The sequence below is a fragment of the Momordica charantia genome (genome assembly GCF_013281855.1).
Source record: "Momordica charantia cultivar OHB3-1 chromosome 3 unlocalized genomic scaffold, Mcharantia_2.0 BLBB01000003.1, whole genome shotgun sequence".
In the NCBI taxonomy this organism is placed as follows: Eukaryota; Viridiplantae; Streptophyta; class Magnoliopsida; order Cucurbitales; family Cucurbitaceae; genus Momordica; species Momordica charantia.
The window spans coordinates 19831064-19845669 of record NW_028275161.1 but is presented as its reverse complement, the minus strand read 5'-3'; the positions used below and the strand labels follow the sequence as shown (position 1 = coordinate 19845669).

Sequence of the window (14606 nt, the reverse complement as noted above, 5' to 3'; positions counted from 1 at the left end):
GAATTATGTTAAGTTTGACCCAACAAACTTTTCAATATTTTCTAAAACCGCGGATATATAATAGCAACACAGTACATATAATTTAAGTTAATTAAGTTGATTGTCTTTTGTCTTCACACTTCAAATCATTATTATCTCCACTAAATTAAAATATATATATACACTAAAAGATAAAAAGATTCGCTTGACCAAAAAAAGACCTAAATATTCGTCCAAGCACTTGAAGCCTCTATTTCTATTTGTCAGCTTAAGTGAAAGGAAGACTCAAAATCCATTATAATAAACCACACTGGGATTTCTATTAACATCAGCTAGCTTGTTGTTTAGTGGTTAAACAATAATATAATCAGTTTTAATATAATTTTTTTGGAAAGGCCTCAATCAATCTTTTTCCTTCTTCATTACGCTTTATAAGTTATATTTTAATTTTAATGACTTTACCCTATCAACTTAATTTGATTTAAGAATAAATTTTACAAAAACAAATTAGATGTTACTCTTTTATTCTATAATTTTTTTCCTCTTTATTATCTCTTATGGCGACTAACTCTAGGACATCTAAGGAAAAATCTATTAGAGACAATAAGAAGAAGAAAAAATTATAAATTTCTAATATGATTAAAGAAATCCGTAATAAAATAAGTAATTTGGTCATATTTGTAAATATAGAGCTAATAATTTTTTTAGAAATATAACAATTTTATAGAATGGTGCAAATCTTTTTAACTTACCCTAGATTTACTATTATTTCAAGTCAGATTGTTACATATATAATTATGTGCAACACCACTTTTTTTAGTATAACATGTCAATATTTTGGGTGGAGACCATACATGCCAATTAATGTTAGGTCAGTGCAACACTATGTATTGATTATGAATTTAATTAATTATATTAATTAATACAAAGGGCACTCAACTTGTGGTGGAAATTCCATAGTGCCCCTTCCAAAGTTTTCATCATGTGTAACCATTAAGTTTAGATAATGTTTATCCAATGGAGAATGAAGAAATGAAAAAGTCCAAAATTGAGGCGAAAGGTTGTGGGAGATTTGGGAGTTAGTCACACAAGTCATTCTCACACAACCTGACACCAATGATCATAACATCTAGCTTACATATTGATAACCTCAGCAGCTTCAAGGTTATTTTTTATTCAACAAATTGCCATATATCAAATAATAATAATAATAATAATAATAATAAAAGGCAACATAATTAATGTGGCAATATATATTTATGTGGGTGTGACCTAACTTGATCTCTAGATAAATCTCTCCCAAAACAAGAGCTTGAGAGTGATGTTGTTTTCCTATGTAATCCTAAGATAAGCAAAAGCATATAAATTAAAATTGTGTATACAGTGAATTAAGCACCAAAGATAGGTTTGGCATCCTTTTCAATCCCATTAGGAGCCTAGCTAGCTAGTGTCATATATGTCACTAATTATTTCAAATCCCTTCAGTACCTAAATCACACAACCTTAATTACCAAAGACACCATAATCCCCACCACTATCAAATATATTCATCTTATGCCAAAAGCTTTGCTTTTACAAGAAAACTTACAAACCCAACTGTTTTTATCCGTTACCACTTTCCATAGGAGTTAATTTCAATCCACCTGGTGTCAATTTTCACGTCAAATTAAGTATATTTCAACTGATCTAAAATATTCTAAAAAGTTAAAAAAAAGTTAGAATCTCTACTTCCACATGTTAATTTAATATAATATAGTGCTTTATTATTGATAATATAAAAAAATAAAAAAGAATGTCGTCATATGCTAACCTCATAATGACTCACTTCCTAAGTTTGTAACCCTACATATTTAAAAGGAAAAAAAAAAATCAAATCTTCAATTACTTGTTTTTTAGCATTGGATTTCAAGGAATGGTTTTGTTTTTTCTCTCATTTGCATATTAAAGCTACAATTAGAATGAAGGCACATTCAAGCAATAGTAAATTAATAGTATTTGATTTGTTAGTACAATATGGAGGATCGAACTCAGAATCTATTGATTGGAGATATTATGCAAATTACCGCTTTGGCTACTCTATTTTAATTTGATCTAATTGAATCTTCAACTTTAATAAAGACTGAATTAATACCTTCCATTGATTAAAATTGTCAGAAAAAAATAAAAGATTTATGGCTTGTTGTAGTATTCTAATTTAGACGTGATAACAATATTAATTTCACTAAATTAAGATTGATCCACTTGGTAAAAATTCATTTTTGCAGGTGAGAGTGGGGTTTTTCAAAAGTGAGAAATTGTACAATTAAATCAATTTTTTATGGTGAGGTAAAGTAAAGCTCTATAATTTACCAATCAAACTTTCCAGCCACTTCCGTTCGAATTTTCCAAATTCGTGTGCTTTTTATTTTCGAATAGTTGAATTAAAATAACAATTAGAAAGGAGAAAGAATGATGAGTTTATTTGTTATCTTTTTAAGAATTAAAATTCATCAAAGAAATTTCATCATGTATCTCAAAAGAAAGAAAAGATTGAGTGATGGCCATTTCCGTCCACTCCTTATATTTATTGATGACAAATTTCTGTTCTTTCTTTCTACTTTATTCTTTTCCCAATTTAGAATTTTAAAATAATATTTTTTTCCGGAAGAAGAAAACAGACTTTTCTTGTTTTCAAAATATGGGTGAGTTGAAATTCGAATCCGTAACTTTTAGTAAATATGTATGCTTTAATGAATGTTTAAGTATTTTGTATTAAAATTATGAGTCTACAATCTTTTATTATAAGCACTTTTCCTACTTATTCTGGATATTTTCTTCACACATTTTCTCTCTCTGCATATGTTCTCTCTTTTATAGACGTGTCTGTCTTTCTTACACATATAAAAATGAGTATTATTTATTGTTTTTAGGATTCTAAAGGTAAATAACAGGGAACAAATTTCTAATATATTTTATATTTGGACCAACTTTATAAATAATAAAATACATATAGTTTCCTAAAAAAAAAAATATTGACTCAAAGTCGGAAACATCTTAATTTTTTTTTAATACAAGTGAAGTGAGAGGTTGAACTCACAATTCTTAATTGGAAATATATGTCATTATTACTGAACTATACTTTCTTTGATAATCTTCCTAAACTTCTAATTAATAATTCTCATTTCTTCCAATAATATATAACTTCTTTTCAACGATTCTTGAAGGAGATGAAAAATAATTCTCATTTCTTCCCATTATTTTGGTAATAAATGCACCTGCATTTAATTTCTACTCAAATAACATTTTCGCCAAATTAATATATATCTCAAGCGATTAATCAATAAAATTAGCCTGCATGTGATTTCTTTTGTTAAAAAAATGTCAGGGGATAGAACTTTCTATCCCAAAATAGAATAGAAAAACCTTAATCTTATCAATATTCATAAAGTTATATCTAAAAAAACGGAGAGAAATAACTCATATATCTTATAAAGCTTATTAGGTACATCATCTTTTCAACGTGGAACTGTAATTTACATATTTAACTGATAAACAATATACCTATATTATGATGTTTTTCTTGTTATAATGCAATCAATTATTGGATAGAGTTTTAAAATTTTATTTAATCATCATTAAAAGGATAATGTTATATTTGTACACAAGTTAAAATAGTTGCTACTTTTTTGTGTTTCCACCACTGTTAGAAGTATCGGGATAAAATTTTAGTTAGATTAAAGTTTTGTCCAAAATTTTCAGTTAATGTCTAGAAGTACAGTGAGTTTCTTAATTTTGACTATTTATATTTAAAAAAGTTTCCATGAGTTTTTTTTTAAATTTTAAGATTATGCTGGTCTAATCCTCGTACTCTCTTTTTAATACAATATGTAGAGGTGGAAATTGAATTTACAACCTCTTGATTGATTTTGAATATTTGACTTTATGTTTAATATGTTAATACTATTAAATTTATTAATTTCACTTACGCTACCAAATATCTAAATTTATTTGAAGTCAACTAAATACATAGTCTTTAAAGTTCAACCAAATTAATAGGTATTAAAGTGAGGATGAAGAGACCTACTCGATACAAAATTTAAAGTTCTAAATAATTATTAAATTAATTTTTCAAAATACAAAGGTGGATAGATACTCCACTAAACTCACACCCTTAATAAAAAACTTTTGAATGTATAGAGATTTATTAGAAATATAGGCTTGTAATTTAATCGAAAATGAAAATGCTAACAATTTAAAATGTGAAATACAAACTTAAAATTACTGGTAAACAAACTTTAATCAAATTAATTCGATTAAAGAGAAGTTATTAGGGTAAGCATGATCTCACACTTGCATGTTGATGGCGTTCTCTGTTTTCTTTTCAGTGTTCATGGACTCGGATCACACTACTTCCTCACAATTTCTCTCTTCTTCCAAAAAGGCTCTGCGATATTCGAAGAAGTGAAAGCTATATATATATAGAAGCCATTGAGCTCGCCTTACCGTCAGCTTCAATCTGTCCTTTTCTTTTACATTTCCCCCCCTCATCGAATTCCTTCCCCTTCCAAGTTGAAACGTCATCAATCTCGCATAATACAAATCGTTGAAAACCAGGTGGAGATTTTTTCCAATTCCACTGCTATTATGCCCTTATATACTGCAAATTTGGCCACTAAAGTTCCACATGGGTTCGGTTTGATTAGTAGGAAGAGCAGTTGGATACCCAACTATGCAGGGTTTAAATGCATCCATAATTCTCCCCGGAAGCTTCCATATCGCATTTCTTGTACATCTAAGCTTAATCGAAGATACTCGTCGGTTTCCTCATCCCCGTCAATAATGGAAGACCAGAAACAGGTCGGTCCTTTGATTTCAGGGCCGGAACTGCTTTCCCAAGAACTTAAAGTCGCCGTCGGAGCTGTTCAGATGGCTTGCTTTCTCTGTCAGAGAGTTCAGAGCAACTTGATTAAGAGCAATGCTCAAATTCAAGCCAAGGATGACGATTCCCCTGTTACCGTAGCTGGTAATTTTCTTTCGTTCATTCTTTCTTTGAGGGCTTTACTTGGTCATCTCTGAAATGGGTTTCGAATTATTGCGTATTGTTTTGCTTTCATCTGCCCTTTGTTTTATTTTAACTTGATATTGTTTGTTATTTATATTTATTAATTTTGAGAGGTTGGTTGTTTGGAATTATCTCATTCTTATCTGTTGATAGAATGGGAATTTCTGTTGTATATATATTACTCCTTGGAAATTACCTTCAGGTTCCACTTTAAAATTAAGATGGATTCGATATCGTGCCAGTGGACTCATTTTACAATGAAGTGTTGATGACTTCGGCATTCACATTTTTGCTAAGAAGACAATGCAGGAAAAATTAACCGTGTTCAACTATAAAGGGAAAATGCACTTGTGCTTTACACCATTATCTTGAAGCTTTGCTTGACTAACACTAAGGTCCTAAAGTAGGTCGCCTGTATTATAAGAAAAATTACCCATCAAGTTGATTTTTTCTTAGGCTAAAATTATTGTATTAGTATTTTTGTTTAGAAAAAGGCAATTATAACACGGATAGTATTTTAAGCTCGAGGTTCTGAATTTGCTGATAGAAAAGTTCTTATGCTCTTGTTTTTCTTACCATTTTTGGCCCCATGATACTTTTGTTGCTGAAGTCGTCAAACAGCGCCCCCCTCCTCTCTCTGTTGATACAATGTTCTTACTTACCAAAAGAATGATAGTATTTTCCTCGATGGGTTTTTATCCTAATTTGTTAGGCAGAGTTTAGTCAAGGTTCCTGTTGGTGACTGGTTTGGTTTGAGTCTGTGAACCTTTTCCTGGATATAAAATCAGATAAAAAGTAACTCTGAAAATGTTTTTAACCAAAAGCCTGAACTTTGAGAGATTGTTCAGACTCATGACTCTAAGACTAAATGGTTTCCTATTGGTGTTCATGTCAAAAATTTTGAGAGTTGACAGGGATCGGCATATGTTAGACACTTGCTGTGCATCTAGAGATGGATTTAGTTCTATAGATCCCTTCATAGAATATGAACATCAAGGCTTCTTCTTCCCTTAGGTCGTTTGATGCAAACTGAACACTTTGTAAAGATTCCTTTTTGAATGCATCTTTAGGCTGTAAAAGCTCCAAGAGATAAAGAATGAAAACTGTACATGTAGACATAAAGAGTTGAAATTTTGTGAAGTCGCCTTTTTCATTGGTCATATAGGTAATTTGTTGGTATGCATACTGAGTTCTAGTTTGGAAACTTTTCTCAATCACAAATGTGAACAGATTGGAGCGTTCAGGCAATTATCAGCTGGATTCTGTCCAAATCTTTTGGGAGTAAAAATGTATCCATTGTTGCTGAAGAGGATGTTCAGACTCTTTCCAAGCCTGGCGTGGATCGACTCTTGAAAGCTGTAGTGGAAACTGTAAATGAGTGTCTTCGTGAAGCATATCGGTTTGGATTGGAAGGTCCTGAAAGAACTCTCTGTACTTCTGAGGTTCTCGAAGCCATCAGCCGATGCAACTCATCTGGTGGTTCGACTGGAAGGTTTTGGACCCTTGACCCTGTAGATGGCACGTTGGGGTTCATACGTGGGGATCAATATGCTGTAGCTCTAGCGTTGATAGAAGATGGAGAAGTCGTTCTGGGGGTTCTGGGATGCCCCAATTACCCAATGAGAAAAGAATGGCTATGTTACCATCCTCGCTACCACAGAATCATATCCAAATTAACACCTACAACTACAACATCAGAATCTTGGGATAAAGGCTGTGTGATATACGCTCAAAAAGGTAGCGGTGAAGCTTGGATGCAGCCACTGATTCATGTAAATAAGAAATTAGTATGGCCGAACTCCGCTATACCAATTCAAGTATCCTCCATTGACGATCCAGCATTAGCAACCTTCTGCGAGCCAGTCGAGAAAGCAAATTCAAGCCATTCATTCACAGCAGGACTTGCTCATAGCGTCGGTCTTAGGTACATGTGTTTTCATATTCTCATAGCCTTGGTCTTAGGAAGATTTTAGGGGGTCTGAGTTTGGCCAGACGATGATAAGCATCAAAACAGCAATACAGATTTTATATCTACATTTAACAGAAAGAAGAGGGATAAATAACAAGTAATGTTTTACTGCAGGAACCAACCATTGAGAGTGTACAGCATGGTGAAATATGCAGCCATAGCTCGCGGTGATGCTGAAATATTCATGAAGTTTGCAAGGGCTGGTTACAAGGAGAAGATATGGGATCATGCAGCCGGTGTGGTTATCATACAAGAGGCTGGTGGTGTTGTCACAGATGCGAGAGGGCGTCCGCTCAACTTCTCGAAAGGCATGTATTTGGAAGGTCTCGACCGAGGAGTCATCGCTTGTGCTGGAGCTAATCTTCACGACAAGATAATCAGAGCTGTTGACGCTAGCTGGAACTCCTCTTGTCTCTAGTATCATGGATTCATGAGAATGACGAAGGTTGTATTGTTAAGGCCAAGGGGGAAGAGGAAGCTACTTTTGCTTTCTTATTGTAATTTTTGGTACATGGGATTTTCACAGAAACTATCTTATCATTGCAGCACTAGTCCAGGTTTGTACTTGTAAAAATTTGCTCATATATAAGTCTGGAGGAAGCATATTCTCTATATCCTTTTTATATACTTATTTTTTTTTCTTTTATTTGGATCATTTCGATTTCTTACTTGAGCCAAAAAAACTAGGCACTATGACAAAGATATCAGAATCTTGTAAGATGAGATTTTTGAGCTTTCTAGGATGAAAGTATGTTGCTAACCATTAATAAAAATTTGACAATTTTTTAGTTTTTGGAAAACAAAAAAAATCTCTCTATTTTTTATATTTCAAAGTTTAAGGTTTAAGTTTAATGGTGTTGACTGGTAAACGAATTTCTTGGGATCCAACTTTCAGGATCTGAATTCTATATTCTTTTTCTGAAAATCGAAAAATAATAGGATTTGGTGAATATGGAAAGTCCAATTATTAGCTTACTCCTTTTTAGAAAACATAATTAAATTACTTTTTTAAAATATAAAGTATATAAAGTAGTGTTACTTGTTAATAAGTTTAATTGAACTTCACATATATAAGAATATATATATATAAATCAATAATCAACAAACAAAAATTTAAATGACATTGTACAAATCTCAAGGGAAAAAGTTCCAATTGCCAAGATATGTGCCCAAGCCACAGGTGAGAAAAAAGCCATTTGATTGTATATATCATGTAAAAGACAAAGACCAGTTGGCCAAATTTGCTTTCTGTTTCCCAAGGAATTAATCATCTTCTCTCACAACTACATCAGGGATCATTACAACTATAACAATAGTTACAACACTTTTTATCTTTCTTTTATCTTTTCTTTTTTTTTCTTCTGTCTTTCTTCCTTCTGCTCTGGGGGAGGAAGCTACACTGCTACATACAAAAGGAAATCCATCTATGGGAACAAAATTGAATGCTCAATCAATGAAAAAAATAAGATGGACTGCTACAACTGTTGCAGTATGGCAATGATAATATATATGTTGAAAGGAAGTACAACCAGCATGACCATATGTAGGTGTGCTCTTCTAGGATGTTTGCTTGCTGAATATATTAATGGGGATGGCGTCTTTGTGTTCTCCATCTTTTGTCACTTTTAAATGAATTTTGTTTGAATGGATCGACCCAAGCCTCGTCCTCTGCTACCGCTTTGTTCCATCTATCTTTGAAGATCCGAAGTTCCCATGTCGACTGCCTCCTTATCTGCTCAAGCTCACATAAGCATCAACACTAATGAGTTCAAGTTCAAGTTCAAAACACACTTTGTTATGTTAGAACAAAGAAAGATCACACCCCCAACCCCGAAAACGAGATTATATGTACATATTGGAACTGATAATGAGAAGGTAGTCTTGCTTCATGCAACTTAAAATTAAGGTTGGTTCTGAGAAATGATATAATTAACTTCAGAAGTCTAACCTCTGTTCGAACATCAGCAGAAACGGGGTTCTGTTTCTGAGTCAAAAGAAGATGCAAAACAGCATGCGATTTAGAAAGATTCAGTATACAAGCATAAAAAGAAATAAAGAGGAGACAATTTTTTGAATGGTTACCTTTGCGTAGGCTGCAGTTTTTGAAGGCTTAGACTGTAAAATGGAAGGAAAATTTAATAATCCGAATATTGATCTTAAGCACATCAAGAACAAAGCAGACCATACGATGATCTCTTCTTGAACTATGAAAGTGGATGAAAGTATGGACTATGTCACTGTAAATAAATAAAATGATGAAAAAAGTGATTACTTTAAATTACCTTTCTTCGAGCTCCACCCAAAGTCTGTATGCCCTTATGAAAAATGTACTGACTATCAATTACTCCCACCTTCTTCGTGCGGTCGCCCTGTGGAACAACTTATTTGAATACATTTCAAATAGAAGATGAAAATAACCAGGAGATAGTAATTTCTTAGGTTCCCTGATTCATTTAAGCAGTGTCAGTCTTCTCAGTGAAACAACAGAAAAGCTGTCAAGCAATGGTTTTAAGTGCTTTGGCAGCTATTCTGCATCTGTTAATCTTCTCTTTTCAATTGTATTCCAGTAGAAAAGGGTTTTTCATCATTAAGACCTCTTGCTTAGGAAATGATGGAGTTTGGATTAATAATGCTCTCATTTTTTGTTTCTGATTTCTGATTTCTTGTTTCATTAACATTACCACGAGCACAAATAATTGAAAAACTAGAATGCAGCGCTTTGATGCCCGAGCTGATAAAGGTTCCGAGTAGGGTAGATGTTAGCTATGACCTAACGAATGGTGCAGTAAGATGAACATGGAGGGTAGCATGGATGTGAGGGGTTGTACTAATTTAGAGACTCGAGTATAAGAAAGCCATACCTGTGCACAATAACCAAGCTTCATATCCATTCCCCATCCATGGACAAGATCATTCTGAACAAAGAAGATAATATGTTACAGTCAGATGAATTTATCACACAAAATAAAATGAAATTAATGGGGTGGGGGAGGGGGGTAGGTAAAAGAGAACTACCTGTATAAGATGCCAAGTACAATACCAGGCCGACCTTGAGAATACAGGAGCCATGCCTTCAACAAATCTGAAAAATTAGTAATAGTTTAAATAATAGTTAATCTGCCCGTACCGATAGGGAACAGAGACAAAAGAAGAGTCGCACATTATGTTTGCCATTATATTTGATAAATAAAAACCAAGACATTACTTTTTGTTTCTATGGATGAGACACATACATGGATGTTTTTGTTTAATGTTCCAGAATGTTTGTTTACATAATAAAAAAGGAATGTAATATGTTACAGCATAGATGAAATTAATAAATAGCATTTGTGAGAAAACATAAATGCATCCACGCAATCACTTACCCAGTGCAAGGTGGCTCATCGCTTTTATCTGAACATTTCACATTGCCTCTGATATCGTAGACTCTTCTGCATGGATGGATGACTAAATGTTAGATAAAAATTTATGTGGATAAAGTAGTTTTTAATAGAGTTCTATTAAACTATCCCTTTTACCTGTGCATCTTCTTTGTTCGAGCACGAACAGTAATTCTATGATGTATGCCAGACGAATTTGGGTGCAATGCTGGCTGAGATATTTCTAGCCCTTCAGACTTCACAATTTCCAGGTACCTGAAGTTTTATCAAATTTTTATATGAAAAATGAGATATTTCTTCGTAATGGGAAGGGTTGAAACAGTTGGAAATTTTTAGTAAGCTTAGTTAGTTGCAGATAGTTATTTTCCGATAGTCCTAAAAATGAGCATGCTAATAAGTAACAAACAAATCTTGAAACGTCGTGCCTTAAAAAAGAGAAAGGTCAAGCTTGAAAATAAGAACAGGACATTAATATTATTGGCAAAGCTCAACCCTTCAGTCTTCATTATTATTTTTAATTAGAGTAACTTGAAACATAACGTTTAAACTTAAGTAACTTATTAAGAGTAGGGTAGGCTACAATGTGAAGAAGTCAGAGAAAGATGAAGTAACAGGGAGAATATTGATGATTTATTCATAAGAAGAACATTTAAAGATGAAATAGTTTTATTTCTGAACCTTCTTGGGCAAAAATGTTCAACCCCCAAATCTTCATCCCAAAGAAATATGAAATCATACATGGACACAACTGCCGGTTGCAAAAAGCGCTTTGCATACCACCTGAAGAGAATGACAATAGACAACAGAAACCATCAAAATCAAGCAGCAGCCATTCTAATTCCCATATATGAAAGGAGAATCCTTAGCCAGAGAGTGGATAAAAATACAATGCGGATAGTTAATCTTACCACTTTGTTTGGTTTCGAGCGGCTATATGTATGGCATCATTACTCCAGTCAAGATCCCACCACCCATCCACATTGCCATCATAATGAAAGAGAATAATTGTGAAGTTCTCTGGAATAAACTGAAATGTATGGAGTTAGACGTAGAATAATCCCAATTAATATGATTAATGTCAAATGATAATAGTATCATACTTTTTTCACAATAGTATCAACATTTTTCTTTTGTTTAATGCCAGCTGGAATTGCAAGCAAATTACGGTAGCTGTAATCGTCAGCCTGCAATTTATACCAAGCACAACAAGGAAAAACTGTCAAATATTTTAGCAACGTAAAAAAGCCCTCTGGCAATCCTACAAATATCAAAGCAAACATCAACTGGAAAGCCTTTTAAAACTACGATAGTTATAAGTTATAACAACAATCGGAAGCCAACCTTTAACTTTGAACTACTTTTTTTCGAACTACTTCTTCCCCAAAGAGGTCTCAACTCCAAATCTGATCTAGCTTCTATTATGCCACGTGGCAAACCCTTCAAGTTATGAGACACCTCTCCGAAGTCCTCCTAGAGGGACAATTGAAAGCATTTGCTAAGATGGTGAATATTCATCGACAATGGCTCGGATTCAAGCGAGAATAGTAATCAACAAAGTATCTTGATTTCTGGTCAAACATGAGGAGGAATGATAAAAAAATTTTACCTTTGTGGTGTCGAAGGGTTGTAAGGTCGTTTCAATCTGTAGGGGAGAGAGAAAAATAAGTAAGCGCGGCTTAAGCAGAAAGATCCAACTGGGTGTGTGCATGTGTACAATCTATTAAATACAAATGGGAATCTCAAAGGTGAAATTTTAGCAGTGTCTACGCAAACCTGAAATTCCCTTATAATAATAATGATGATTTAAAAAAAAAAAGAACTTTACCTGTGTGTGTTGATATTGATAATTTGTGGTTCTGTACACAATGAAAAGCATTACAGTACAAATAACACCCATAAACGGCAGCTGCTTCATTTTGAAGCCGTATCTTCCCTACAAAACCATTTTCTGTTTAGGATACTCTAAGAAAATCAACCATAGCACAAAGAAGGGGTACAGTTCGTCTTATTCAAAAAGTTCGAATCATGGATCCAGTAAACTAAAAACCTAATACCAAAATGATGAAAATACCCCATCAGAAAAGAGATTCTTTTTTCTGAACAGCATCTCCCATGATTTTAGTGGCTTCATAGACAGCAAAACCTTCTATCTTGAGTTCATGGAGCCCACAATAACTACACATAAAGCAGATGAAATCACCATTAGTATTCCAACCGAAAGTAATAACAATAAACACAAAGTTTCCGAGTCTCTTATTCAATGATATTTTTTAAGGGCATAACAAAATTGTAGTCCACATTTCAGTCTTCAATCCTCGGCAAACATAGAACCTTTTCCTTTTATCATTTTCTCCCCTTTGTCTCCCTCAGTTGGATCGGTGAGAAAAGTGTAAAAGATGATTGAATTTTACAGTTTAAGTGGCAACACATTTCATAACTATGATATAAAGCGTTTGGCAAAACTTTTCTGGATAAATTTTCAGTGAAGCTAAACTTCAACAAGCCGAGGAAGAATAAACTGCCATATAAAAGAAAACCAACATAAATATGAAAACCAAATATCAAATAGAAGGGTAAAATGATATAAGCAATAACATCATATATACTGAGTTTATAGCTTAAAGCAGCTATGTTCAAAATGTTCAGTTTTAGACATCTAAGAGAAGAAAGAACTAAAGCATGAGAAGCTCGCAGCTCCCTTATCCACTTCATATGCACGCCACAGAAAGCTATTGCTAATTCTCACATGCAAAATCAAAAGCAGCTTCAGAAAGCAAAAATTCATCGTATTATGATAATACCCACAATTCATTTTAGGTACTAATCAACATTAACTCTATGAGGAATAAAAAAGAAAAAGAAAAAAGAAACAATGGCAGACTGGAATGAATCCCGCAATTAGACTTTCTCCAACTTTCCACGAATGGCCAAATATCCCACGAAAACAAATAAATGAAGGAGGCCTGAAGCTAGTCAGAGTCAGGAAGAGAAGATAAGGGAAAATCTACAAGAATGCACAGTAGGAAATAGCTCAACAATCTATCGACTCTCATTTGAGAACGGAGAAGCAACACTTCAGCTTAAAAACCCGAACCAATTCATATGATAATTTCCACAAGATCCGAATTTCTATCGTTATTGGGAAAAGACAAAAAAACGAAGCAAACTTGAAAAAATGCATTAGATTTAAGGCATGTTCAAGACTCGGAGCTTGAAGGTCCACATTTTAACACCCAAACTTTGGATCCTTAAGTAGTCCTGTATACAGAATGGAATCCAAAAATGGGACGGGGAAGGGGAAGGGGACCCGTAATCCAAAAATAGCCGGGGCCAGATCTTTACAGAGTGGATTGAGAAACGAAATAGTCGAGAGATTACAAAATTACCTTGGAGATTCCTGAGTTACAGAGCTGTGGAGCTCCAGCTGAAGCGTCAAATATAAAAAGAAGAGATCCAGCGCTAAACCCAGGAAACGGCCACACCCCAATGGATCAAAAAGCGTGTAGAATCACGGAAGACATGAGAAAAAAGGGAAAATGAAGTGATCGATAAGCAAAATATGAAAACGACAGAGAAACAGAAACAGGGGAAGGAAGAGAGAGAGAGAAAGAAAGATAATGGTAAAAGAAAAAATGGAGAGAGAGTCGAAGAACGAAATAGTAGGAAGCGCCACGTTTTAAGGGAAGAAGACACTTTCCCCATTTTGCACCTGAGCTTCTCTGCATGCGTCGAATACAACACACCCACAGCGACTTTCCTCTGGATTTTTGGTCTCAATCGGACCAAGAACACAGCACAGCACCGATTGCTTCGTGTCCTTTAATTACAAAAACCTATTTTTTTATTTTGGTAACCAAACTCACCTACCATCTACAGAGCTTAGCAAACTCAGTCTGCCAATCAAAGAAAGAACAAATTATCCGCCCCTAATTTCTAGTTTCTAAACAACCCTTTATGTTTTTGTTTACAAATTTTGGAAAAGAAAAAACAAGTTTTGTAATTTAGTAATTTGCCCGTCTCTTGAGCTGATTCTTCCACACACCTTCCCCTTCACGCTCAATCTCATTTTCGTTACATTATTCTTTTGTGATAAAATTTTCCTTTTATTCCCTTTTGTTTGTTTTAGATTATGTTCTTTTCAAAATTTTCGCGTTGCCAACTTGTTGATTTTGTGTCTTTTTCATAAGACTTATTTTTACCTCGATCTTCGTTGATTAGATTGCTAACTGAATATTTC

The 14606-nt window shown here is 33.8% G+C and overlaps 2 protein-coding genes across 5 annotated transcripts; one reads left to right on the top strand and one right to left on the bottom strand.

Moving 5' to 3' along the window:
• Nucleotides 1-4301: 4301 nt before the first annotated feature.
• LOC111010968 (3',5'-bisphosphate nucleotidase AHL) lies at nucleotides 4302-7601 on the top strand. Its single transcript, XM_022284567.2, has 3 exons — nucleotides 4302-4981; nucleotides 6251-6944; nucleotides 7104-7601. Exons 1-3 carry the CDS (start codon nucleotides 4603-4605, stop codon nucleotides 7405-7407), a joined length of 1377 nt encoding a protein of 458 aa, XP_022140259.1. The 5' UTR covers nucleotides 4302-4602; the 3' UTR covers nucleotides 7408-7601.
• Nucleotides 7602-8170: 569 nt separating this feature from the next.
• Nucleotides 8171-14398, bottom strand: LOC111010696 (uncharacterized). Of its 4 annotated transcripts, XM_022284201.2 has the most exons (17): nucleotides 14079-14398; nucleotides 13756-13828; nucleotides 12441-12544; nucleotides 12195-12302; nucleotides 11976-12011; nucleotides 11711-11839; nucleotides 11470-11553; nucleotides 11278-11396; nucleotides 11048-11149; nucleotides 10508-10624; nucleotides 10355-10420; nucleotides 10005-10071; nucleotides 9851-9904; nucleotides 9272-9358; nucleotides 9072-9104; nucleotides 8938-8973; nucleotides 8171-8721 (listed from the first exon to the last, which is right to left on the bottom strand). In XM_022284201.2, the coding sequence occupies exons 3-17, from the start codon at nucleotides 12498-12500 to the stop codon at nucleotides 8572-8574; spliced, it is 1248 nt and encodes a 415-aa protein (XP_022139893.2). In that variant the 5' UTR covers nucleotides 12501-12544; nucleotides 13756-13828; nucleotides 14079-14398; the 3' UTR covers nucleotides 8171-8571. The 4 variants fall into 4 exon arrangements, with proteins under 4 accessions (XP_022139893.2, XP_022139892.2, XP_087977919.1 ...); XM_022284200.2 differs by having other exon boundaries at nucleotides 13756-14397; XM_088121793.1 differs by lacking the exons at nucleotides 13756-13828; nucleotides 14079-14398 and adding an exon at nucleotides 13251-13633.
• Nucleotides 14399-14606: the final 208 nt, after the last annotated feature.

What these genes read in the sequence shown, in the direction of transcription:
- LOC111010968 (XM_022284567.2), top strand. Translation starts at nt 4,603, where the DNA reads ATGCCCTTATATACTGCAAATTTGGCCACTAAAGTTCCACATGGGTTC. An exon ending in TTCCCCTGTTACCGTAGCTG is followed by an intron (nt 4,982 to 6,250) that starts GTAATTTTCTTT and finishes AAATGTGAACAG; the next exon opens with ATTGGAGCGTTCAGGCAATT. An exon ending in GCTCATAGCGTCGGTCTTAG is followed by an intron (nt 6,945 to 7,103) that starts GTACATGTGTTT and finishes GTTTTACTGCAG; the next exon opens with GAACCAACCATTGAGAGTGT.
- LOC111010696 (XM_022284201.2), bottom strand. Translation starts at nt 12,500, where the DNA reads ATGAAGCCACTAAAATCATGGGAGATGCTGTTCAGAAAAAAGAATCTC. An exon ending in CGAACAAAGAAGATGCACAG is followed by an intron (nt 10,421 to 10,507) that starts GTAAAAGGGATA and finishes CCATCCATGCAG; the next exon opens with AAGAGTCTACGATATCAGAG. An exon ending in GATGAGCCACCTTGCACTGG is followed by an intron (nt 10,072 to 10,354) that starts GTAAGTGATTGC and finishes CTAATTTTTCAG; the next exon opens with ATTTGTTGAAGGCATGGCTC.